The following is a 26565-nucleotide window of genomic DNA, read 5'->3' as shown; positions in this document are numbered from 1 at the left end:
CTCTAGAATACCCCATTAAAATTTTTTCCCAGGGTTGGCCGTACACCCTGTACGTATTAAAAAGCAAGACATTCTAAATAAAGATGCACGAAAAAAGTGACCGGGTATAAATAATTTTTTTCAGTCGTGAACGTTCCGCGATCGCGTACCGTGTTAATGAATACGTCCAGTTTTTGTTTAAACAGTCCGCGACTATAAATTATACGCGGCGGCGTTTTACAGCGTCGCACGATTTACCAGTTTTTGCCGAAATCACAAGACAATTTACAACTATTCGATCCGTTTCTGCAGCGCGGAAAAAAAGTTTTGCGACATTTTTAATACGCTCGGTCGGAGTATCCTTTGCGCGCGAATGTGACCAACCGCGGCACTTACTTTTTTTTTTTTTAACGGCAGCTTAGAAATTAGCATAGGTACGTAAGAAACGCGCTATTACGTTGGTGCATACGAAATGGTCGTTCTTTCGTCTAATGTCAAAGGTATGGAAGTTTTTGGAAGCTCGTTGTAAATCGTTCCACGTGGTTTCCTGGGGGAACGAAAACCTCTCCGATTCGACTCGTTATCGACGATTCCACGGTCTTCCCGAACGGACAGATTTTCAACGTAATCGATCAACGCGAAATAGAAAATATTACGTAACTGTACGGGGAGCAGTTGCACCCGCGTTAGACAAAAACAATTCCTGTTTTCCTTATCTCGCGACGAAAAAAAGAGAATCGAAGTTCGGGAAAAATAGCACTTGGCATGCATTAATTTAATGGTTTATATCTACGTAATGCATAATTCGAATGTGTTAATCTTGTTCTTTTTGTGCATCGCGTAAAGAAACGCATACGTATGTACAGTGGCGGACCTAGAAGAGGGGTTCACGAGGAATTCGAGATCTCGAGATCTCGAGAATCTCGCCTTTAGAAATTATAAATAGAATTAGAAATAGTTCTTTTGATCACGCCGTCCCCCACCCCCTTGTATCTGCCACTGCGTGTATAAAAAAACATGTTCCAGGTGTAGATCGTTTCGATTTTTTGTTTCGAACTGCGAAAATCTGTAAATCTCGATAGGTCTCGTTTCCCATTCGTTACATTCGCAATTTCTTTTCCGAACCCAATCTCGCCATCGAGCTTTGCTTCCTGTCGTCCGTTGCGTAACGATTCGTCTTCTTTATATACGTCTTGCCTTTATATTTCGTTTATATATTTCCGTTCTACATGCATACACGTGCACGTACGCGGACATTTTTGTACCAAATGAGAAAAAAATATATATACATACGTATGTACATATACATATCTGTACGCGTGGATAAATATACGGTAATTACCATCTCCTGTACTTATGTAATGAAACGCTCGCGACGTTGGACTTGAACGATGCATCGAATTTGGCGAATGATCGGTTCGCGGCCGTATGTTTGCGAGTTTGTTCTTTGAATAGTAATGCATGGAGAGAGAGAGAGAAATGTACAATTATGAAACACCCTCGAGGAGGAATTTACAGTGACACTGAAAACACGAGATTACACCTATATTTTCTGGTCACCCCTGGGAAATCCTTTTAGAAATAAAAATGCCTGTATGACGTCATTGCGTCGTACGAAAATAGCGGCATATCATTATTTACCGGTTTCAATGCCGGTAAAAACTCTCGTACATGTAGGGATGTGTCCTTTCGCGATATATTTCTTTTATATAATTTTTAACAGGCCTCGAGAATAGTGTATTTATAAGCGTACGCGTCCATGACGTTACGTCTCTGTCATGCATAACGTTTTCACATTTTTAAAAGCCACTTTTCGTTACTGTTGGTCTAAAAAGGATTTTTTTTTTTTTAAAAGATAAATTATCGAATTTAAAATAGTCCTGGGTGTCAAATCCTTGGCTCGAGCGATGTGGGTCAAATTTTATGCAGGGTGTTCGAAAAGAACATTCAGAATTTACATGATAAATAGTTTTCTGAGACATATCGAAACTACGTGTCTTCTTACACAGCAGCAAATTCTCGAAAATTTGAATTATTCGAGTAATCTACCGAAACTAAAGTCGTACTCGTTAGGCATGTAATGAATCATCGTGAATTAAATGGCTACTAAAAAGAAGAACGTGTAACACTAATCGTGTTAATACTGAATCTTCGTAATACTGATCATGTTAGTCACATCATTGGCGTGAGTATCACGTCCGAATCGATGGAATATTCCAATAAAATAGAGTCCTGAGGGCGTTCAAGGAAGGTAAGATTTGAACGGCAAAAAGTCACCTTGAGTGACCTTAAAAAATCCCAATACATTCCGTTTGACAAAGTAAAGGTCACCTTGAAATCTTGGATCTATAAATGACCTTGGAAAACCGGTATAATTGCTTTTAAAAAAAAAACAAAGGTCGCTTTGATATCAAAGTTGTTCTACTTGAAACATTCTTTGGAATGACCAATACTTATGGGGAATCGAAGGTTATATATATATATATATAATGATAAGATAATCCAATTAGTTTTAATATAAACTCCTGGTTGATCTTGCTGGTCGAGGAAAGGAAATAAGAAGTATTAATATCAAATTAATGTGAAATCTGTGACAATCCAAGTGCCAACTTTTCAACTCTCCACAGTAGATAGCAGAGTCTTTTATTTCAGATATATTTAATCATTTTATAATATTAATGAAACGCCAATTTTGAATAATATACTTAAAGTAAACATATCAATTATTTATAAGAATATGTTTGACATTTATTTATAATTTACAAATAGTTATGGTATTTTTTTAAACAATTCCGGACACGCAACGTTAGGACGCTCTGTCACATGTTTCACATGCATAACTTATCCTTCTCGTTTCCTCTTGTATTTTTCAAATACTTTTTCTTCGATAGAAAATCAGGATTATCTGAATTCTTTTTAAACAACAGGGTATTTTTTTTTTTTTTTGTTATACAATATTGCAGATTCAACGATGTCCCTTGAAGTTGTTTTTTAATCATTTGTTTAGAATCGTAAATCAGATATACTGACTCGTAGATTCGATCTTTTGCTTATGGTACGTAATCGTATTATTATTGGGCTCCTAATAAGTGCTCAAATTGCATGCCGTCTTACGTAACACAAAGTTCCGCTGACATACGTGTTAGTGAGGAACAGTTGAGCAAAATTCTTATCTACATAAAAAATTGTCGAACGAAGAATAAAATACAAATAACTGTTTGTCCATTATAGGATCGTAGACCGAAATATTCCACGATTTCAGTAAAACTTCTGCCTATTAATTTTGATTCGTTGAACTTTTTACTCGTCGAACATAAGAGCTTACATAAAAGAAACCACTTATAGATAGACGATATTTTATGAACATTACGTATAACGTGATGTAAAACAAAAGATCGCGAATAATCCAAGTAACTTATGTATAATTTGCTTGATCGAAGCATGAAAAACGAAGTCATTTATTAAATGGTATAAGATACTTAAAATATTATCAGAGACATATACTCCCACGGTTGTTAAGTCCCTATGAATAAGTTATTCGCAGTTTTCTGTGTTAAAAAGCACGCTGCCTGCTTTGAAAAACACTAATCCGAGTGAACTTGGAACGGATGTCTAAGAAAAGAGTCAAGGTTCATCGTCTGAGTGTTAATGAACAAAACATCGCGTAAAGGTCTCGCGTTTTTTGTAAAATTATGTAGCGAACATCTGCAATTTTGTTGGCCACCTCACCTCAGCGAATTAATTAATATTTAAATTCCAGTAATAGAAATAGCTTAGAGACCGTATTGTGTCATACACGCGCGGAAGTTTTGCTTTCCCTTCTTATTATTCAGTCTTCAATTATGTCATTAAACATGTTCAGGTGGAACCTATTTTTAAAGTGGAAATTAACAATATCAACAATTAGTGCTAAATACAGTCAAACCTAAGCAGTCGGAGCTACGTAATCGAAATGTGACGAAAAAGAAAATGGGGTATTTCAAGTTACACGAATTATATAAACTAAAATTCAAAATACAATTTTTGTTTATTATTTGAAAAAATAAAAACGCATCGGATACTGACTATAGGGATAACCGTATATTTTTTAAAACAATTTCTTCTTATTCGTTATTAATATTTCTTTTTGTAACTGAGAGAGGCAGAAGAATATTTAGAAACATAAACGAAGGAAATGTAGTCTTTGTTAATAATTTTACAACATTGATCTACCATTTGGATGAAACGCAATGCTCTCGAAAAATGTTGCACGATACATATCACCATTTCAAAAATTTATTTTTTATATTACATCGTTAGTTACCACGGTGGATGCTAAACGTTATCCGTTAATTTGCGATCAGGCGATTGCAAATACGAGGCTCGAAGCATTGTGAAACGCGTGGCGGGGACTCGTCTCGTATTTCAAAAGTTAAAAGAAAAAGAGTGAACGCGTGTAAAAATTTCTGCCTCGTTGTTTTCTGGCCGACGAGTTACCGTGACACGAATCAGAAATGGCCAAAGTGCTTATCCAGATGAAAAATTCGTACAACAAATAAAGAATATAGTTATTTATCCGGTAGTGATCCAATAAGGAATTAAATATAATTTTAATTTTACTGTTTGCAGAGGGTAGTCTACTAAATTTAAAGCTATTCGAAATAGTGCAATTTAAAAATGGACAAATTGCATATTCAGATGAAAATTTCGTACAACAAATGAAAAATATAGTTATTTATCCGGTAGTCGTCCAATAAGGAATTAAAAATAATTTTAATTTTAATGTTTGCAGAGGGTAGTGTATTAAATTTAAAGTTATTCGAATAGTGCAATTTAAAAATGAGCAAACTGCATATTCAGATGAAAATTTCGTATAACAACTGAAGGATATAATTATTTATCTTGTATTGGTCTAATAAAAAATTTGAAATAATTTTAATTTTAATGTTTGCAGAGGGTAGTCTACTAAATTTAAAGTTATTCGAAATAGTGCAATTTAAAAATGAGCAAACTGCATATTCAGATGAAAATTTCGTACAACAAATGAAAAATATAGTTATTTATGTGGTACTGGTCCAATAAAAAATTAAAAATAATTTTAATTTTAATGTTTGCAGAGGGTAGTCTACTAAATTTAAAGCTATTCGAAAGAGTGCAATTTAAAAATGGACAAATTGCATATTCAGATGAAAATTTCGTATAACAACTGAAGGATATAATTATTTATCTTGTATTGGTCTAATAAAAAATTTGAAATAATTTTAATTTTAATGTTTGCAGAGGGTAGTCTATTAAATTTAAAGCTATTCGAAATGGAGCAATTTAAAAATGGGCAGGTGCTTATCCAGATGAAAAATTCGTACAACAAATGAAGAATATAGCTATTTATCCGGTTAGTGGTCCAATAAAAAAATTAAAAATAATTTTAATTTTAACGTTTACAGAGGGTAGTGTATTAAATTTAAAGTTATTCGAAATAGTGCAATTTAAAAATGAGCAAACTGCATATTCAGATGAAAATTTCGTACAACAAATGAAAAATATAGTTATTTATGTGGTACTGGTCCAATAAAAAATTAAAAATAATTTTAATTTTAATGTTTGCAGAGGGTAGTGTATTAAATTTAAAGTTATTCGAATAGTGCAATTTAAAAATGAGCAAACTGCATATTCAGATGAAAAATTCGTATAACAAATGAAGAATATAGTTATTTATCCAGTAGTGGTCCAATAAGGAATTAAAAATAATTTTAATTTTAATGTTTGTAGAGGGTAGTCTACTAAATTTACAGTTATTCGAAATAGTGCAATTTAAAAATAATTTTAATTTATAATAGTCTTTTCGTGATAATTGAAAAGATTAATTTAGTATGATAAGATTAATTTCATAAAATTGTGAAAAGATCGGAGATTTGTTCTATCGAGTATAGTGGAGTTTGTCCATTTTGTTTAGTTACCACAGCGTGTCGGTGCCATCGTCTTCCGGTCGTTTGTTTTGAATCGTTTCCCGGTGACCGTGTCGCCTCGAGTTCACCACGGACGCTCGGAACGTCTAAAACTCTTTCGCGACGCGCACTTCTGGGGATCCCTTCGCGTAACGAATGCACGCGTCGCGTTTATCGATGCGCGTCGTGCAGTTCTTATTCCCGGGCGGGCGACAACACCGTGGTACGACTGGTTTTTGCCGGCACGGGGGTATTCGAAGGGAACGAAAATACGATTAAACGTGCAGAAGAACCTCCCGCGATAGGACAAAAAGAAGAAACGAGAGACGAAATAAATTCGTGGCAGGGAGGTGGTTGGACTGGGGGGTCGAGCGTGATTCGAAGCCGTGTCAAGGAAGGAGAAGGAGTGTCAAAGGGTAGAGGGAAGGGGCAAGGCAATAAGGAGAGTAGAAGGAGGAGAAAGGAAAAGCGAGACCAACGACGGGACGAGTGACAATTCTGTGGTGTATCGCTTGCAAAAGACTCGAGGTGGCATAAGAGGAGGATCGGTAGATTCGCGCGAAGAGAAAGTTACCAAGGTACCTAGCGTTCGGTTCTTCCGTTTGTTGGTGCGTTTAACAGTCGGTTTCATTCGTTAGTTTGTACAGTTGGTTCGTCGAGCGACGATTCTCCGTGTTTCTCTCGAACGTCGCGCGGGAAATTGATTTCACGGGAACGGCGGAGCAAAGGTCAGTGAAATTGTAACCCTTCGTGGTCGATAGATCCGGATTGTGCGCGACGCTCGAAACAGCACAAGTTCTACGTTGTTTATAGTGATCTCTGTCCCGAAATATTTCACTGGCGACGGTTCCGGCGGATCGCTGTGAATTTCGGGCCCGTACGAACGGCAAACAGGTTTGAACCGAGATGCTCGTGCGAAAAGAAAGCAATATCGAGCAACGAAACAACCCGGTTCCGTTTCAATTTGCGACGCGACGGTCGGTCGTTTCGCGCGACCGTACGACGCACGTCGCGGACGATTAATTAAAATAATAGTTTCATACAACTCTAATCTAAATTCTACACAGGAGTGGAACGCGCCACGATGTATTAAACGAACGCGTAATACGTATTTTGATTCGACGCGCTCACGAGCTTTCTATACGCGGCTACCCGACTTTCTTCGTTAGACATTCAACGCGAGTTTGCGGCTCGCGATTCGTATCGATTACGACGCTCGTTTCTGCTGCTCGAGAATTATCGAACGACCGTGTCTCGGGGATTCACGACTGTCACGGGCACCGACGACGTGCGTTCAAGCGCTTCTCTCGCGGAATTTCCTCCAATCGAACGGAATATTTAATAATCGTTGAGCGACAAGTGTGCTCGCGCAGCATCCCGTGACCGTTATTTCGCACCCAAATACGACGCGCGTTCAACTTTCGTTAAACCGTGACTCAGTTTCGTTCGCGTTCCATCTCGATTTCCAAAAATGCCCCGCGCGTCGAGCGAATCGACACGACGATCGACGGAAACGTACGAATCGAACCGCGGTGGTTGAGATCGAAGCGCCTTCGGGGAGATCAAACGAACCGCGCTAGTCGGTGCTGGGGTCGCGAAGTTGTCGCAATCTTTGCGGTGCAACGTTTCAGTGTTTTGTGAAGAGAAACAGCCAAGGTGCCCGGCTCGAATAGTAAGGTCATCTTTTGCAATATTTATCTTTCCTCGCGGTAATTGCATTTTCTAATTGAACGCGAAATTGGACGATCGTTAATATTTCAAATCGATAACATATAGATTTGGCAAGCAAGTTTTTAACATTCATCGATTTTCGATGCACCATATTTCGATTTTCTCCGGACTCAATATAGTAACTTCTATAAAAACAATAATATATCGATAGAATAATTCATCGTTGTATGTTATGTATCGTTAGATGTTTGTGACTTGGAAAATAGACGTTTTTATTTTGAGTCGATAAAATATAGATTTGGCAAGCAAGCTTTTAATATTCTTCAACCATAATTTGATTTTCTACGGACTCAATATAGTAACTTCTATAAAAACAATAATTTATCGTTGTATGTTATGAATCGTTAGATATTTGCAACTTGGAAAACAGACGTTTTTATTTTGAGTCGATAAAATATAGATTTGGCAAGCAAGTTTTTAATATTCTTCAACCACTTTTTGATTTTCTTCGGATGCAATATAGTAACTTTTATAAAAACAATAATATATAGATACAATAATTCATCGTTGTATGTTATATGCATCGTTAGATGTTTGTGACTTGGAAAATAGACGTTTTTATTTTAAGTCTATAAAAAATAGATTTAACGAGCAAGTTTTTAACATTCTTAGACGATATTTCGATTTTCTCCGGACTCAATATAGTAACTTCCATAAAAACAATAATTCATCGTTGTATGTTATATGCATCGTTAGATGTTTGCGACTTGGAAAATAGACGTTTTTTTTTGGAGTCGATAAAATATAGATTTGGCAAGCAAGCTTTTAATATTCTTCGACCATATTTTGATTTTCTCCGGACTCAATATAGTAACTTCCATAAAAACAATAATATATAGAAACAATAATTCATCGTTGTATGTTATATGCATCGTTAGATGTTTGTGACTTGGAAAACAGACGTTTTTATTTTGAGTCGATAAAATATAGATTTGGCAAGCAAGTTTTTAATATTCTTCGACCATATTTCGATTTTCTCCGGACTCAATATAGTAACTTCCATAAAAACAATAATATATAGATACAATAATTCATCGTTGTATGTTATATGCATCGTTAGATGTTTGTAACTAGGAAAATAGACCTTTTTTATTGTGAGTCGATAAAATATAGATTTGGCAGGCAAATTTTTAACATTCTTCGACCATATTTCGATTTCCTCCGGACTCAATATAGTAACTTCTATAAAAACAAATATTATATCGATACAATAATTCGTCGTTGTATGTTATATGTATCGTTAGATGTTTGTAACTAGGAAAATAGACCTTTTTTATTTTGAGTCGATAAAATATAGATTTGGCAGGCAAATTTTTAACATTCTTCGACCATATTTCGATTTTCTCCGGACTCAATAAACTTCTACAAAAACAATAATTTATCGTTGTATGTTACGAATCGTTAGATATTTGCGACTTGGAAAATAGACGTTTCGACCTTTGGTTCTGGCTGTCCTCAGTACGTAAATTTAAATGACGTCATACGGACATCTGAGTTGAAGACAGAGAAATAGGAATTACAAATACAAAGTAATTATTTAGAAAATGGGCCCACCGATTTAAGCAAGAGAAAGAGTATATCTGACAAGGAAAAATTTTTTTTATCTTACATCCTAATAAAAAATTATTATATAGGTACTATGGATTCCGTGGCATAATGTGGGTAATTGCAAATGTTCGTAATTAAGCGTTCTAATTAAAATTGATGGCAAAATCATAGCAAATGAGTAAATAGATACTGATCTACATACATAAAACATTTTTTCCTAATAATAGTCGTGACTTTTAATTGGAATGTTTAATTGCACGTATCCCTGACCTCGTCCATTAACAATTTGTGGTTATTCATATAGGAGCAAGAAATTAAAATTATTTCTTATTGGATTATAAGATATCTCTTGTATCATTTTATTTATTTACCACTTATTATTATTATATAGTTTTTATTGAATTTCTGGCAAGCATAAAGTCACCAAGAGTTTGATTTTATTGTATTCCTAACTCTAATCCTGGTTTTGTGTATGTGCAATAGTTTTAACTTTGATTTAAAAGTTTCCATGTTAGTTGTCATATTCCATTAATTAATTTTTATATAATTACATTTATAATTTGTTATATTGAGCAAGACCTGGAACCAAAAACCAAAACGTCCGTAATTATAAATAATAATAATTAGTACGGACCATTTGTGTACTTATGTTTAATTTCCAAGTCACAACCATCAATTAAAATTTTATTTTTTAACTCTTAACAAGTATTAAATTTAATTAAAGATACGTGCAGCGTTCCAAAGAAGAAATGTGCGATATATTAATCGTTGATCGTGACCCTATCGTGCGATCGTGACTTTTTATCAAATAGAAATTAATGCGTTCGAGCAGTTTCGTCATTTTAAAAATTTCAAGACAAAATTTTAGGAACGTATTCTCAAATTTTCCAAAAATTAAATAAAACGTTTCGATGTGTTCGAGCCTAAGCCAAGGTTATCCTTGTTAACACGTTCGCTGTCCACCGTTTTAAAGATTATTTGAAACAAATAATATTTTTTAGCAACAGGAATAGAAGAGTCGTATAAAGAAATTTTTCTGTTCGATTTTCGGAATATAAGTTCGCAGTAGCATAGAAAATTAGACAGAAGATATAATTTACCACCATTCGTGACCTCGAAGGACTGTAGGCAACAGGTCATTGAGCCTTTAAAGTAGCCATTATTTATAAGTATACAAAATAGGTGATTCCATTTAGAAAAAAAAAACCTGGTTTTCATATGTCCTTTATATGTCCTCCCACGAAAAACCCATCAAATTAAATTACGTCGTCCTCGACATCGTTCCATTTTGCGAGTTTATCCGAAACAACCGAAATATTTCAGGCGATAAAGTTAAGTGATAAACCCTGTACATATCTGTATACGTTTAGTAAATTTTTTGAACGTTTTTAGCGATTGAAGACTATGATTTTATATATGTACATAACATTACGTACGTTCGTTTACTCGAAGACAGAGGAAACACGAGCTTGCAAAACGTAATAACCTCGAGAAACCGTGTGGGCAGCAAATGTGTTAACACCATCGATAAATTTACGTTTTCGAGTGATACTGGTATACCAAATTATGTTAAGAAATATTTTTAAACGATCTCAAACTTATCGAAACAGTAGTTTGAACATTTTTTTCCGAGGTACTCCCTTTAAAGTAAGAAATTCCAACGTTTGAATTTAAAATTCTAATAGAAAAATATATTTTGACAACTGTTAAGCTTCCATCTATTATTACATTAATACTAAGTGAGTAATTTAAGTTCTCCATATTTTTCGATACTAAAAATTTTCTTTCGCACGTGACATATTGTGTAAATGTAAAATAAGAGCAAAAAATACGTAAATACGTCATGTGCTTCGTAAAATTTATTCGAGCAGTCGTAAAATGTGTTAACTGCGTGTGGCATCACGCGAGATCCCATGTCTAAAAATCCTAATCCTAGGTGTAAATTAACTTCGTTCGATTCGAAATAACTCTGAAAACTCTGAACTCCTTATTTCGTAGACAAAATAACAGAAAACAATATTTCAGACAAGAGTTAAACATGACTCCCATATTTTACAATCGAAACTAGTATTTGATCGTACTCGTTACTCTTCGATACACAATTACACTTTATACCCGCAACGTATATTCAATCCATCCTTATTAATATCGAAGAGCAAGTAAAAAAAGTGTTGGCAACATGTGGACAGCATAAATTACTGCGTACGTGTCTTTAGGATTTTTTGTCAAGCTGCACTTACGTATTAATCAGAAGGGATATTAATAAGATTCTTCCCGAGCATGTGACATATTATCGACTAATAAAATTACACTCCACGAATTTTTTGCAATTTTTTCACACGCCTTTAAATATTAATAAGGTGGAATTAGATGTTTCCCGAACCAATGACATATTTGCGATCTCTGTTTTTATGTGCTCTTATAATATTAATAAGGATTGGATGCAGTTCTGAGTATACAGGGTGATTCTATAAGCTGTGACAAACCGTAGTTCTCATTTAATAAATATTCATATATTAAACCTCCATACTTTTGTCATCAAATAGCAAAGGTTAGTTGTGTCAGTTCGTATAGCTCGTCAGAATTGTTGAAAATATCGAAGATAGCGGAGTAAGTTGATTTTCCCGCCATTTTGTAGATTCGAAACATTTCAAATAACTATTACTAGACTGCGGATCTTTATGCAAATTTACATTTTTATTAATAAAATTAATGAAACGGAAGCTTCGCAGAGGGCTGTCTGAACCCCTAAATATAATAATTCGTATCTTACTTTAAGTATTTCTTATATTTTTGCATATTAAATGCATTCTGTAGTTTTTTTAGGATTAAAATTTCCCATAAATTCATAAACATCCGCAGTCTAACTATTACGCTATCCAGTGGTGAGTTTTGCTCTCGAGAAGTTGCTATTAAAAGTGAGACTCTCTAATGGACGCAGGATCGAGAGTGAGAATGTGTACACTTTCACACAGGCACGCGAGAGTCGACCTTACGAATCAACGAGCGACGGGGGCAACCTCCATCACGAAGGCTCTTCCGCATAATATTGCAAAAGAGCTCCCATTCTCGATACCGGATCGATTAATTAATTTTTTATTTAAGTCAATCACGCGAAACGAGACGTCAAAATCGAGGACCCGCTGTAATTATCATTTCACACGCGTTTGCGATTCTTCCGCATAATTTAACCAGCGTGTTGATACTGTGATGTCATTGCCCTTGACTTTTGTCCGCAGTTCCAAATCTCCGATCCCTCCAACGCGGAATCCCAATCTAATAATTCAAATGGACACGTCGAAGAGCAAAGGAAGATAGAATTTTATATTAAGGGGCAATATCTTTCGACTTTTTGAATCGATTAGTCGAGTGTGGTGCGATCGATTTACGATCGTAAGAATCGACTGTTATCGTAACGTAACGATAATTGACATTTGAGTGGCGTATTCGCGGTAATTATTATCGTAAAACGACGAGACGGGAAACGAGTTTTTCGTCTTACGGTCGACACGCGACATCGATCATATCGGTCTTTCGATTCGGAGCACGGGAGACGCACGGACGAAGTTCACGATCAACTTTCACTCAACGACGGTTTCTCTCCGAGTAGCTATCGCGGGAGCAGCGGAGCGAGCAGCACTTTTCAGATTGGCATGTGGGCTTAGCTCTCGAACACTTTCGTTTTCTTTTATGGCCTGTTTGTGTCGGGGGGAAAAGAAAGAAATAGGTGAAAATAGCGGCGTCTGGTTTAGCCAGACACTTCCACCTTAAACGTCGGCTCGTTAATCGCGTGCGATACTCAGATTCAATAACAAGTAAAATCTATTATCGTAAAATGAACATTCCAATAATAAATTTCTATCGATATCTATCAATAGCTAGATTTATATCGATACTTTTTTCATGGAATCGATTATACCTAATCCGAACTATAATTTCTCGGCAAGGCTTCCCAAACTTTTATGGCACGAGACCCGCTTTCGAAAACGATCATTTTTCGCAATACGCTCGCTTGTAACGCATATTTTATAAGGAACAAGGCGCTCTATTACTTTCAAAATTAATATTTACAAAATTCATTAATACTTCACGCCCAAAAACGTTTCAAGTATTACACATTCGTCTATTGCATTTGGTGGTCCAAGAACGTGCATTTTCCAATTTAAAAATTCCAAATCAGAATTCCTGGAACTTTTGCAAATCTGTAATCTTTAAAGCCACAATTCCTCCGAATAACTCTGTAAAGTAACGATTTTTGGTGAATATTTAACAACACACAAATTGCAACAAGGGAGTAATTGAGCGTTTATAAAAACGTTGTAGTGGACGAATATTATTTTCACCTATTTCGTTTTTTTTCACCATGGACCATGCTGTGATTGTTACTGATTTATTTGATTTGTTCAGTTGTATCGATAGTCTCCAAAACGACGCGCGGAGGACATCAAACGCGATGGTGGAAGTTTTGTTGGAGCAGTGTGGCCAGGACGTGGCCGTGCCTGAGAACGGATGCAATCTAAACGAAAATTCGACGGAATGCTCGCCCAGTGACAATTGCGACTCGACCGTCGAGGTGTCCAAACTAACGCCCATACAAAAATTCTACAATGGCGAGAGCATCTTCGTGACCGGCGGCACGGGATTCATGGGCAAGCTGCTCGTCGAGAAACTCCTCCGCGAGTGTCCTGGCATCTCGTTCATCTATTTATTGGTACGCTCGAAAAAGGGCAAGGACGTCCATCAGCGCATCGAGGAACTGTTCGACGATCCGGTAATTATCGCTCAAAACTGATTTTGTTTGATCTTTCGTTATGGATCATCGGTTTCCAAACGGTTTGAAGCTTCTGAGTCTTGAGGGTTATTGGAAATCATCCAAATTTACCAGAATCTTTAAGATACAACACTCGAGACTTTCAAGAGTTTGGAGCTTCGAATTGTATTGGAATTTATTTGCTACGTGTACAGGTTTTACAGCCACCTTGGGGAGAAATTTTAATGCGAGATTCTAGAAGCCAAAATAAGTCGAAAATCAAGAATAGCAATTTGTTGATTGGGGCTTCGTTAAAATGTTATTAACGTTTAAAGTTGCGCCTGTAGAATGGCAATCTGAGAACAGCTGCGCGCGCACGATAGGTTGAGGCGGGTCAGTTCTAGTGGTTCTCACTCAGAAAACTGTAAGGCTGTCGATACATCAGTAAATAGAGTTTCTCATGCTGAGTGAGAACCACTATCTACCACTGTCAACCATCATCTACAGGCGGAACTTTAAAAATTAATAACTTTTTAACGAAGCGTCAGTCAATAAATTAACATTCTTGATTTTTGTCTTATTTTGGTCTCTAAAATCTCCCGTTAAAATTTTCCATCGAGGTGCCCGTACACTCTCTATACAGGAGGGTACAAGATACTAGTAGTTCAATAATCCAATGTATTATTTTGACCAATTTTTCTGGGGCTCTAGAGTTCCATTAATACGCATCGTTTGAATTTTGAATCATTGAAATCCTTCAATCTGTCCATAAGATACGATTTTTTAAGCGCACGCATGAAATTTCTGGCCACAGGGTATATTTTCGGTAAAGTATTTTTTTTCTCGAAAGTGCGTAGGATTTCGTGGGTATGTGTATTCACCAAAAATGACCGTAATTAACCCTCGAAACATAAAATAATTTTTTCAGAACGATTTGAAATTTTTTAATTTTGTCGAAAAATTTGTCCACCTACTGAATTTTTTTCTCGAAAGTGCGTAGGATTTCGGGGTTATGTTTATTCACCAAAAATGATCATAATTAATCCCCGAAACTGAAAATAATTTTTTCAGAACGATTTGAAATTTTTTAATTTTGTCGAAAAAGTCCACCTACTCAAATTTTTTTCTCGAAAGTGCGTAGGATTTCGAGGGTATGTCTATTCACCAAAAATGCTTGCAATTGACCCGTGTAACTAAATATAATTTTTTCAGAACGATTTGAAATTTTGTAATTTAAATTTTTAATAACTTTTTAACGAATCGTCAATCAACGTTGTTCTTGATTTTCGTCTTATTTTGGCCTCTAGAATCTCCCATTAAAATTTTTCCCAGAGCTGGACGAACACCTTGTGTATAAGTTCGAATCGATTCAAAGTACATACTTCAAATCCCATCGCTAGTTATGGTTCCCACTTCTTCCGAGCCCGTAACTAAACTTACGACTTTCTCTCGACGTCTAGACTCCGTGTTCGCCACCTTTCCTCCGGCGGACCTTTCGCTTGATCTAAGGGAGAGTCGAGCCACATTAAATTAACACCCACCACCGACGCAAGTAAAATTCACATCCGCTGCAAAATGTCAGTTTTCGCGCTAAAAATTTTTTGAATCAACAACAGGTTTCTCGATAAGAACGACAAGACACTTTAAAATTAAAACTAGTCTTATCCAGTGTCTGTTAATCTTTGATTTTCAGTTGCAATAGTTGATGTAAATCTCAAGAATTATCACTGGACTAGCAAAGCAGTCAAAATGACCCATTCGTAATTTCTAATAAAAATTGCAAAAAATTTACCAGAATTTTCTATAAGAAAATGAATAAACATTTATCTCCATCGCATTATACGTTTCTTTATCTATAGTTTTAATTTCTTTGATAAAAATAAATGCAATATAATTGCCGGTGGTTCCAGTGTTAATGATAGTAGGATCGCTTTTTAAATAATATTTGCTCACACGTGACGTTAACACAGTTTCTGTCGTCTGTTGGATCGCAAGATGGTAGTCTAGAGAGCCTTACATCCGCGGACCGTAACGTTGAACGCTCCTTTTCGAAAGTTGTAGACTTTCTGTCTTGTATTCTGCTACATTCTAGCACCGCGATTTCGAAGCTGAGGTCGTAGAGAAAATCTTTCCAACTGGTCTCTGAAACGGACAGGCAAGTGCAAAACCGTCGTCCATCAAACCTGTATTACGACAGGTTTTGTGGCGGCGCCATATTGCCCTCCAGCGTAACCGCGCCAGCACGATTGGCTCTACAACCCCAAATACGAAACTCTGTTATTTAGGATTGTTATAATTATATACGTATTTACTGCTTGTTGGCCAAACTTCGTTCTACCTAATACAACGGATAACGTTAAAGAAAGAAGTAAAAACATAATTACATTCTGCATTTATGTAATTATAACGTTTATAATTCCTGCTACATCAAAACATCACTCGAACGAGGGAATAATTAACTTCTTTCAAACTCATAGAAAACACTTGTTCAGTCTTTGTTTTTATAGGTTCTCATTAATAAACCATTATTCTGCATTTAACTTAAACTTTCATAATTGCTGTAATATCAAAACAACAAACATGGCGGCCATATTGATCGAAAGTTCTATCCCTCGTTATAAAACCCTATCAACTTCATTTAAACCCATAGAAAACACTACGTCCATTCATTTTGTAAATTCTCGTTAAAGAAAGAAATAAAAACATAATTACATTCTGCATTTATGTAATTATAACGTTTATAATTCCTGTAATATCAAAACATCGCTCGAACGAGCAAACAACAAATATGGCGGCCATGTTGAACGAAAGTTCTATACCTCGTTATAAAACCCTATCAACTTCATTTAAACCCATAGAAAACACTACGTCCATTCATTTTGTAAATTCTCGTTAAAGAAAGAAATAAAAACATAATTACATTCTGCATTTATGTAATTATAACGTTTATAATTCCTGCAATATCAAAACATCGCTCGAACGAGCAAACAACAAATATGGCGGCCAAAAACTCTTCGTCCGTACGTTCTATGAACAAATAACCCGATCTAATTCGATTTCCTTTGTCCTTTAAGGTTTTTGGTCGATTGAAAGAGCAGCATCCGAAGTTCAGGCATCAAATTGTAGCGATTTCTGGGGACTGCTACCTCCCTGGGTTGGGGATCTCTCCTAACGACAGAGCTACATTAATTAGAGAAGTCTCGATCTTCTTCCACGTCGCTGCGACCGTCAGGTTCGACGAGAAGATGACAGTCGCGGTGCCCATCAACGTGAGGAGTCCCAAGGCAGCGCTGAATCTGTGCAAAGACATGCCACGTTTGAAGGCGAGTAAAACGAAACACAGAAACAGGATTCGTGAGGGAACTGCGTAACGAATTCTGCGTGGTGTTTTCAGGCGTTCGTGCACGTGTCGACGGCATACGCGAATTGTCCGCTGACCAGGATCGAGGAGAGGGTGTACGAACCACCGATGGACGGAGATCAATTGATCGCTCTGACGGAGTGCTTGGACGAGAAATTGTTGGACGAGATTACTCCGCGGTAAGCAACGGAGGCAAAGAGCATTAACAACTTTTTTAATTGTTTGTCAGAGTACAGAAATCGTATCAGAAAATTAGCATTTTGTTTGAAGGTCAAGTTTTATAAAATACACTTACAGTGATCACTATTTTTATTAATAGAATTAATGGAATGGGAGCATTGAAAAGAGTTGTCTCAATTCCTAAATAATTCGTATCTTACTTTAAGCATTTCTTACATTTTTGCATATTAAATGCATTCTGTAGTTTTCTGAGAATTTAAATTTCCCATAAATGCACAAACATCCGCAGTCTGGTGATCACAGAGCCGTGTTTGAAAACTCACGATTAGCGCCGCATTTTACAGATTTTCAAAGTTGTTTTCCTCGATAACAGAACGATATTTCAAACAAATTTATTCCACGTTTTTTATTCATTTTTATAAGAAAAATCACTCCCCGATTGTGTTGCAATTATTGAATTTGTTCGATTATATAACATTGCAGCATCGTCACGAAGTCGATGGACGTTGCGGGGTCAATACGAGATAGAATTTCAGTTTTATGCAAAGCAATTTCTACCCAGGTTGTTAAATGTTGACGACCAATGTTGAAGTGCTATAACCCGGAATTAATCGCAATAATTGCGAATAAATATTGATGTCCCAATGATATAATCCAACACCATGACAAGATTGATAGATGTCACGGGTCAATATTATTTAAAATCTTCGTTTGCTTCATATGCAATTCGTATCTGAAGAAGTTAAAACGATGGAAAAATATGCACTTAACAATTACATCGAATGATTTATTATTCAGAGATTGTTGCTCTTTTAACTTCTGGAATATTGTAGTGAATGGATGGAAACAAACTGAATGTAATTTTCTTCGTTTTAGTGCGTCTAAAAACTGCATCTGTCTTTTAACTCCATAATTTTTATTGCAGTTTTTTTAATCTTTATGCAAAAATATCAAGGTTCTTATTTGTAGCAAATTTTACAGTAAAATAATAATTTACAAGAAAGAGGGACTCCTGCTCTAAAATTTTAACTATTAAAATAGTTGCTAGCAGTATACTATTAAAATTAATTCATACTTCGAGGTTAGATTTAAAAAAATGTTAAAATTTTAATTTGTTGTTAAACACTGCTGCATTCCAGAATCTCTTTTACAATCATTCGTAATTCGTAAAATAGCGTGTTTACGTGACTCTAATTTTGGAGAACGGTCGTCGCGTTTCCGGTTTTGGAGAGATCGGGTTTCATCTTTCGAGAACGGGGGTCAGCAAACCACGCGGTTCTGAGAACCAAGTAAAAATATTTAAATCACATTTCCATAGAATATCTCGAGGCTTTAAATAAATGCATGTTTTGAATAACAGAAATATGCAACGAAGGCTTTCCTGTATGCATCCTTCGTCGTTTAATTCAGTCTATTTTGTAAATTCGGACCTTGCAATTTAAAATACGGCGTACGAAAACGAAAGAGTTGAAAAATGGAACGGAAGAAAAGGAATTAATTTAATTTTAATGCTTGTAAAAAAAAAAACAGATTTGTTTTACGAACACTCGACGAAGTGTTTTTATTTTTGCAGATTACTGGGTATATGGCCGAATACGTACACTTTCACAAAAGCAGTGGCCGAAAGTAGCGTGAAGAAAGATGCCGGTGACATGCCCGTGGGCATATTTCGTCCCTCAATTGGTTAGTATTTCAGAGACATCGCGATCCGGAAGATATTAATTTTAAATGGCAATTTTTTGCCTCTTTATAAGTCAACGTTAGCTGCAAAAACAGTCGAAGGAAAATTTATTTGGCTACCAGAAATAAAATTCCAACTTGTGCTTGTATTTTAAGGCGCCACTATGGCTTGGAAGCCACCATTTTAAATCATATTACGTGGTTGAAATAGAATCGAATAAAATGTATACGTACTTTTCAACTTGCTCTTATAACCACGTAACTCGTTTCATTGCTATCAATGTAAATGGTAATTCAGTGACATAGTTTAAACTCCGTGTGCCAAGTATTCGAATTTAATTTTTTCAGGCCTATGAATAACGTCTCTAATTCGTCTAAAAACCTGTTCCCACGAGTTCATTAAATTTCGACGTCAGTGAGCTGCTGGGTCAGTCTATTAGCAATCTAGGACGAAACACATCGAAATTCTTTTTATAGAGAATAATAATCGCTGAATTACCATTTATATTAACGTTAATCGTGACGACCCAAATCATCGAGTATTATTTTTATTTTATCGAAACACGTATACATAACCACGTTAAGCAACGTATTATATGTTTTTTATTGAAATTAATTTCGCAACAAGACGGACAATATTTTTCACTTTCCCCTTTAGGCGGCGTAAAGGCACATTTACGATTGTTTAAAATCCTTTATTGAAAGATTACAAAGCGTTGTTAACCCTTAACATATTACATGGAGTATTTTTATATCCCAAAATACAGTATTAAAAAAATAAAAAGCCACCCACTTGCACGATCGTCTGTATTCTATACAGGGTGTTCCCTGGGAAAAATTTTAATGGTGAATTCTAGAGGCCAAAATAAGACGAAAAACAATCAATAGTTAAAAGTTATTAACGTTTAAAGTTCCGTCCGTACTGAATTTTTTTCTCGAAAATGCGCAGGTTTTCGAGGGTATGTCTATTCACCAAAAATAATTGTAATTGACCCCCGCAACCGAAAATAATTTTTCCAGAAAAATTTGAAATTTTTTAATTTTATCGAAAAATTTCATACCTTCTCGAATTTTTTTCTAGGAAATGAGTAGGATTTCGGGAGTATGTTTATTGACCAAAAATAATTGTAATTGACCCCCGCAACCGAAAATAATTTTTCCAGAAAAATTTGAAATTTTTTAATTTTATCGAAAAATTTCATACCTTCTCGAATTTTTTTCTAGGAAATGAGTAGGATTTCGGGAGTATGTCTATTGACCAAAAATAATTGTAATTGACCCCCGCGACCGAAAATAATTTTTCCAGAAAAATTTGAAATTTTTTAATTTTATCGAAAAATGTCATACCTTCTCGAATTTTTTTCTAGGAAATGAGTAGGATTTCGGGAGTATGTCTATTGCCAAAAAATAATTGTAATTGACCCCCGCAACCGAAAATAATTTTTCCAGAACGATTTGAAATTTTTTTTTCCGTCGAAAAATTGCACACCTTCTCGAATTTTTTGTTAGAAAGTGGGCAGGATTTCGGGGGTATGTATATTTACGAAAAATGACTGTGATTGACCCCCGCAACCGAAAATAATTTTTCCAGAACGATTTGAAATATTTTTCCCCCGTCGAAAAATTTCACGCCTCGAATTTTTTTCTCGAAACTGGGTAGGATTTCGATGGTATGTGTAATGACCAAAAATGATTGTAATTGACCCCCGCAACCGAAAATAATTTTTCCAGAACGATTTGAAATATTTGAATGTAATTGTTAATAACTTTTTAACGAAGCCTCCATCAACGAATTGGTATTCTTGATTTTCGTCTTATTTTGACCTCTGGAATCCCCCATTAAAATTTTTCCCCTTGTCTCGCGTTAAGGGTTGACAATAATTTCGACGAATAAAAGATAATTTGTAAATTCTGATTAGAGATTCGTTTGAAATGTTTCCAGTGATATCGACGTATCAGGAACCACTCCGTGGATGGATCGATAATCTATACGGACCGACAGGCGTTGCGGCTGGCGCAGGTACCGGGATCCTTCGATCGATCCACTGCGACGGTTCGATAGAGGCCAACGTTGTGCCCGGAGATTTAACGGTAAACGCTCTGATAGCCTGTGCTTGGGACGTAGCAAACCGTCGAAGGTAAAACACGAAGACAACGAGTCGTTCGACTATATTCCGATTCGTTCGCGTATTCGTTTCTATTCCGATACACTTTTTCTTTCTGCGCGCGTAAATCCTACGCCCTCGTCGCTCCTACTGAGCCATCATCGTTCGCTTGCAGATCCTCGATCACGCCCGGTGAGAAGAACAACGACGTGCCGGTGTACAATTTCGTCTGCAGGGACAACTCCATCACGTACGATGATCTGAAAATCAAGTCCGAGAAATACGGGCTCGAGTACCCGACCGGAAAGGCGATATGGTATTACAGCTTCCGCAACAACAAACACAAACTGATCCACTTGTTGTGCGTCTATATATTGCACTTGATGCCCGCCCTCATCATCGACACCATCACAGTTTGTGTTGGCAAGGAACCCAGGTAATCTGTCCACAGAGTGAGTGAGGAGATCCTGATGACGTGGTCAATATTATTGGAGTCATAAGTAGATTCGTGGTTATAAGGATCGTATATTTTATATTATTTTCCTATTTTTTTATATGTTAATATGCTATCTGAGTGTGATCATTATGGTATCATAGTATTTATAATTCTTTGTAATAGCAGAAACTATCATTTCCTTAAATGCAATGAAGAAATATACGAAGACACTGTCTTTGATATTTAGGACGATATCGAGAAGCTTAAAATAAAATTCCTAGCATCTTCGTGAGCAGAAAAATGGAAACGACAAATCGTCTTCAAAAACAGTTTCTAAAAATTCAAATAAATTAGTCAAAAACTACAATTCTCATAAATTCAATGAAGAAATATACGAAGATATTGTCTTTGATATATGTATAGGACTATATCAAGAAGCTTATAATAATTCCTAGTATTTTCGTGAGCAGAAAAATAGGAACGAAATCGTTTTCAAAAGCAGTTGATAAAAATTCAAATAAATTAATGAAAAACTTCAGTTCTCATAAATGCAATGAAGAAATATACGAAGACACTATCTTTGATATATAGGACAATATTGAGAAATTTATATTAAAATTTCTAGCATCTTCGTAAGCAAAAAAATGGAAACGATGAATCGTCTTCAAAAGCAGTTGATAAAAATTCAAATAAATTAAACAAAAACTTCAATGCTCATAAATGCAATGAAGAAATATACGAAGATATTGTCTTTGATATATGTATAGGACGATATCAAGAAGTTTATAATAATTCCTAGCATCTTCGTGAGCAGAAAAGTGGAAACGACAAATCGTCTTCAAAAGCAGTTGCTAAAAATTCAAATAAATTAATGAAAAACTTCAATGCTCATAAATGCAATGAAGAAATATACGAAGACACTATCTTTGATATATAGGACAATATTGAGAAATTTATATTAAAATTTCTAGCATCTTCGTAAGCAAAAAAATGGAAACGACAAATCGTCTTCAAAAACAGTCGATAAAATTTAAAATAAATTAATCAAAAACTTCAATTCTCATTAACCCCTTAACGCTCATATTTTTCCGGTTAATTAAGAATAATCAGTTTTCTTTATTGGATTTGTTTCTAAAAATGCGGTTTTTGTTAATTACAATGTTGTATCCAACGTATAATTTGCAGGAAAACAAATATTATCATCCCTTAAACCATTAGATTAAACAAATATCGTTTTTCAAAGCAGTCAGACTCGAGCATGAACGTTAAGGGGTTAATGCAATGAAGAAATTAAAGATACTTTGACATTTAGAACGATATAGAGAAGCTGTGTAATTTAATAAAATTAAATTGAAGAAGATATTAATTCTATAAAAACCTCTGGAGACATCTTCCATTTATTGAATAGTTGCCACGTTTTCTAGATCTCTGACCCATCGTGCTTTCATTCCCTCGTTGTTGACAAAGCATGTTTCTTTGATCGAAGGATGATGAAGATCTACAAAAAGATACACAAATTTATGGACGTGCTAAATTACTTCACCACGAGGCAGTGGGACTTCATCAACGACAATTTCAGGTCGGTGCTCGCCAAGATGAGCCCCGAGGATCGCGAAAACTTCGCCTGCGACATCACGCGAGTCGACTGGGACAATTACTTCCGGTTTTACATACAAGGGATTCGCATGTACCTGATAAAAGACCCGATCGAAACTCTCGAGAAGGCTCGCATTAAATGGCACAGGTAATACCTAAATTTGCGCTCCAAGAATTATTTTCTCGATAAAAATGTTTAAATGCATGTAACGAAAATTTTATTCGTATACTTGAGGGAATATTCTAGTCTAGAAGTCAATTTTTTAAGTGACGTTTGGGAATTTTTTCTAAAGAACCTATAAAACATTATTGTATCTGGATTTGTGACATAGTATTGATTTATATTTCAGGAATATACTCTATTTTTGTCGTGAATATATATTTCAAATTGTCGACGATACAGCTGTTTCAGTAGAGCGTCTTCAATTGAACATGCTTGTTCTTCTCATCAGAAATCGACAAACGAACCTCCATTATCGAGTTTTTGTATTTTTTCCCCCAACTTCAGCGTATCAAAAAAATAGTTAAAACCATTGTATTTAAAAAATTTTACTCTGGACGATAGAGTCATATGTGCTGAAGATACCTGCAATAGGTCAACTAGAACTTAAGATATCATGGCAGTCATCTGGAAAAATGTGGTTTCCAGAAAAATGGATTTAAAGTATACTACCTGCTATTGTAATATCAGGAAATTTTTCGAATACAATAATATCTGTTGGCAGAAATATTTTCAAATGATATAAAAAAGAATTGACTTTTTGAAGGTTCTAGACTAGAATGCTCCCTTAATTCAATTTACGTAACCGTGAATAAAATTTGAACCGAATTTATATTCCAGCGAAAACTGCAAAGTGCAAATGGTGTTTCTCTCGAACGGATCTGATCGTAATTAATTCTGTAAATTTGTTTGCAGATTATATTGGGTCCACCAGGCGTTCAAGCTGATTCTGTCTTACGTTCTTTTGCGAATATGTTGGATGTCGGTAGTTTACGTGTTGCGGGCTTACACGCGGCAATCCGCGTAGCCAGTGTACGAGTGTATTGATATAATTATTAATATTGCGTACGTGCATGCGTGTGCGTGAGTGTACAGCGTCGAATGGATTATTAGCCGTCGAATCGAATCGTGTCGACGCCGTTCGTCGGATTCTATACGGTGGCCCCCGCGTCTTTAGCCAAAAAAATCACGCGGCCAACCTTCTGGTATTTTGGACAGCTCGCGAGAAACGAGCGGGAAGAACAGGAAAGGGATCGAAACAACCGACGCCGTGGTCGTTTTCTCGTTTGGACGTCTACGACAGCCGGGGATCGTGGGACTCTTTCCGAGGAGGGCTGGATAGTAACAATTTTGGCCCCCGCGGGCCAAGGAATAATATCGTGAAAATTAACTGCGTACTTATTTATAAAATGGAGAATAAAAATTTGTACAATTTTTGTATCAACAACGTACAGAATATAATTGTATATAAACAGGCTCTTTAGGAAATTAACGTGGATCGTTGCGGACGAGAGGGCCTCTCAACGGTCGTAGCTATTACCGATAATATTAGGCAACGGGTTGAAAGTTCCTGCGGACTTATACCAAGAAACTCACAACTTTCTTTCAATATAAATTTCATTCGACGAAACGGTTATACTTGCTTAATGCTACAACCTTGTTCCAAAGTTCTGTGAAGCTTGTTCGTTCCGGTAACGCAAAAGTCTCGAGTATTTCTTTTTTTATTTTATTCTCTCCACACATCCCCCCAACCCCCTTCCCGGGTATTACCAAAGAGTTTGAATACATATCGTATCGTGTCATAATTCATAACTAAATCTTGGATAACGAGGAGTCCGTGTCTCTGCAGCTGATTGACGCAAACAACGAGACACAACGCGGCGTTTCCACTTTCTTTCCGCTTTTCTAACTTTCACGAGTGTTCTTATTGTACAGGGCGATTTTTAAGAGAAACCCCGCCCGGTTTCAGCCGCGTTTTGAAACGGAACGGTGGGAAAGGAAGAAAGTTACAGGAGCTGGAAAGATATATCGAAGTAACAATCTTCGTGTCGATTATCAAAGTGTCAGGACACTGTGAAAATAAATACCGTAAAAATTAGCCAGTTGCTACCATTGTCCTCTAAAATCCCCATTTAGAATCTCCAGGGGTAGGATTCCCGAGATCTCGAATTTTTTATCGATTTTTGACCCTTTCAAATTTGGTCATTCGGTTCCAAACCTGCGGTCATCAAAGTGTCAGGGCACTGTGAAAATAAATACCGTAAAAATTAGCCAGTTGCTACCATTGTCCTCTAAAATTCCTATTTAGAATTTCCCAGGGGTAGGATTCCCGAGATCTCGAATTTTTTATCGATTTTTGACCCTTTCAAATTTGGTCATTCGGTTCCAAACCTGCGGTCATCAAAGTGTCAGGGCACTGTGAAAATAAATACCGTAAAAATTAGCCAGTTGCTACCATTGTCCTCTAAAATTCCCATTTAGAATTTCCAAGGGTAGGATTCCCGAGATCTCGAATTTATTATCGATTTTTGACCCTTTCAAATCTGTTAATTCGGTTTTAAACCTGCGGTTATCGATGTGTCAGGACACTGTGAAAATAAATACCGTAAAAATTAGTCTGTTGCTACCATTGTCCTCTAAAATCCCCATTTAGAATCTCCAGGGGTAGGATTCCCGAGATCTCGAATTTTTTATCGATTTTTGACCCTTTCAAATCTGTTAATTCGGTTTTAAACCTGCGGTTATCGATGTGTCAGGACACTGTGAAAATAAATACCGTAAAAATTAGCCAGTTGCTACCATTGTCCTCTAAAATCCCCATTTAGAATTTCCAGGGGTAGGATTCCCGAGATCTCGAATTTCTTATCGATTTTTGACCCTTTCAAATTTTTTAATTCAGTTTTAAACGTGCGGTCATCAAAGTGTCAGGGCACTATGAAAATAAATACCGTAAAAATTAGCCAGTTGCTACCATTGCCCTCTAAAATCCCCATTTAGAATTTCCAAGTGTAGGATCCTCGAGATCTCGAATTTTTTATCGATTTTTGACCCTTTCAAATTTGTTAAACCTCGTAATTATAATCTCGTTTCGTTGATCTGATAAATTTTTGCCAAGTACGCCGACGAGCGACCATTTGAGCGATTCCTCCACCCTTTGGTCGCGCAAAGGAGCCATTATTCTTCGTAAGAACCGTCAAGATTAACCCTTTGCACACCGAATTATATTTCAATTTTGTTACCAGCAGCTCTCAACGCTTTTAAGTGTTTTATTTGA

At 36.1% G+C, this 26565-nt stretch overlaps 2 protein-coding genes across 4 annotated transcripts in view; one reads left to right on the top strand and one right to left on the bottom strand.

Annotated features, from left to right (window-relative positions):
* LOC122405488 overlaps positions 1–6192 on the bottom strand; it is a 35748-nt gene extending 29556 nt beyond the window's left edge. Inside the window, exon 1 of the mRNA XM_043410281.1 lies at positions 5916–6192. The gene's annotated coding sequence lies outside the window, so the exon portion shown is untranslated. The remainder of the gene's footprint in view (positions 1–5915) is intronic.
* A 145-nt stretch (positions 6193–6337) lies between these two features.
* LOC122405489 (fatty acyl-CoA reductase wat-like) lies at positions 6338–24783 on the top strand. Of its 3 annotated transcripts, none has more exons than XM_043410282.1 (9): positions 6338–6481; positions 13590–13953; positions 17007–17255; positions 17327–17472; positions 19047–19156; positions 21096–21291; positions 21434–21694; positions 23181–23438; positions 24207–24783. In XM_043410282.1, the coding sequence occupies exons 2-9, from the start codon at positions 13636–13638 to the stop codon at positions 24316–24318; spliced, it is 1650 nt and encodes a 549-aa protein (XP_043266217.1). In that variant the 5' UTR covers positions 6338–6481; positions 13590–13635; the 3' UTR covers positions 24319–24783. The 3 variants fall into 3 exon arrangements, with proteins under 3 accessions (XP_043266217.1, XP_043266219.1, XP_043266218.1); XM_043410284.1 differs by lacking the exon at positions 6338–6481 and adding an exon at positions 6495–6631; XM_043410283.1 differs by lacking the exon at positions 6338–6481 and adding an exon at positions 7435–7575.
* The last annotated feature ends 1782 nt before the right edge of the window (positions 24784–26565 follow it).

This window comes from Colletes gigas, unplaced genomic scaffold, assembly GCF_013123115.1.
Source record: "Colletes gigas isolate AHSC1104 unplaced genomic scaffold, ASM1312311v1 Colletes_gigas_Sc00004, whole genome shotgun sequence".
Classification (NCBI taxonomy): Eukaryota; Metazoa; Arthropoda; class Insecta; order Hymenoptera; family Colletidae; genus Colletes; species Colletes gigas.
The sequence above is the reverse complement of the archived record's forward strand: the minus strand, read 5'-3'. Positions and strand labels throughout refer to the sequence as shown.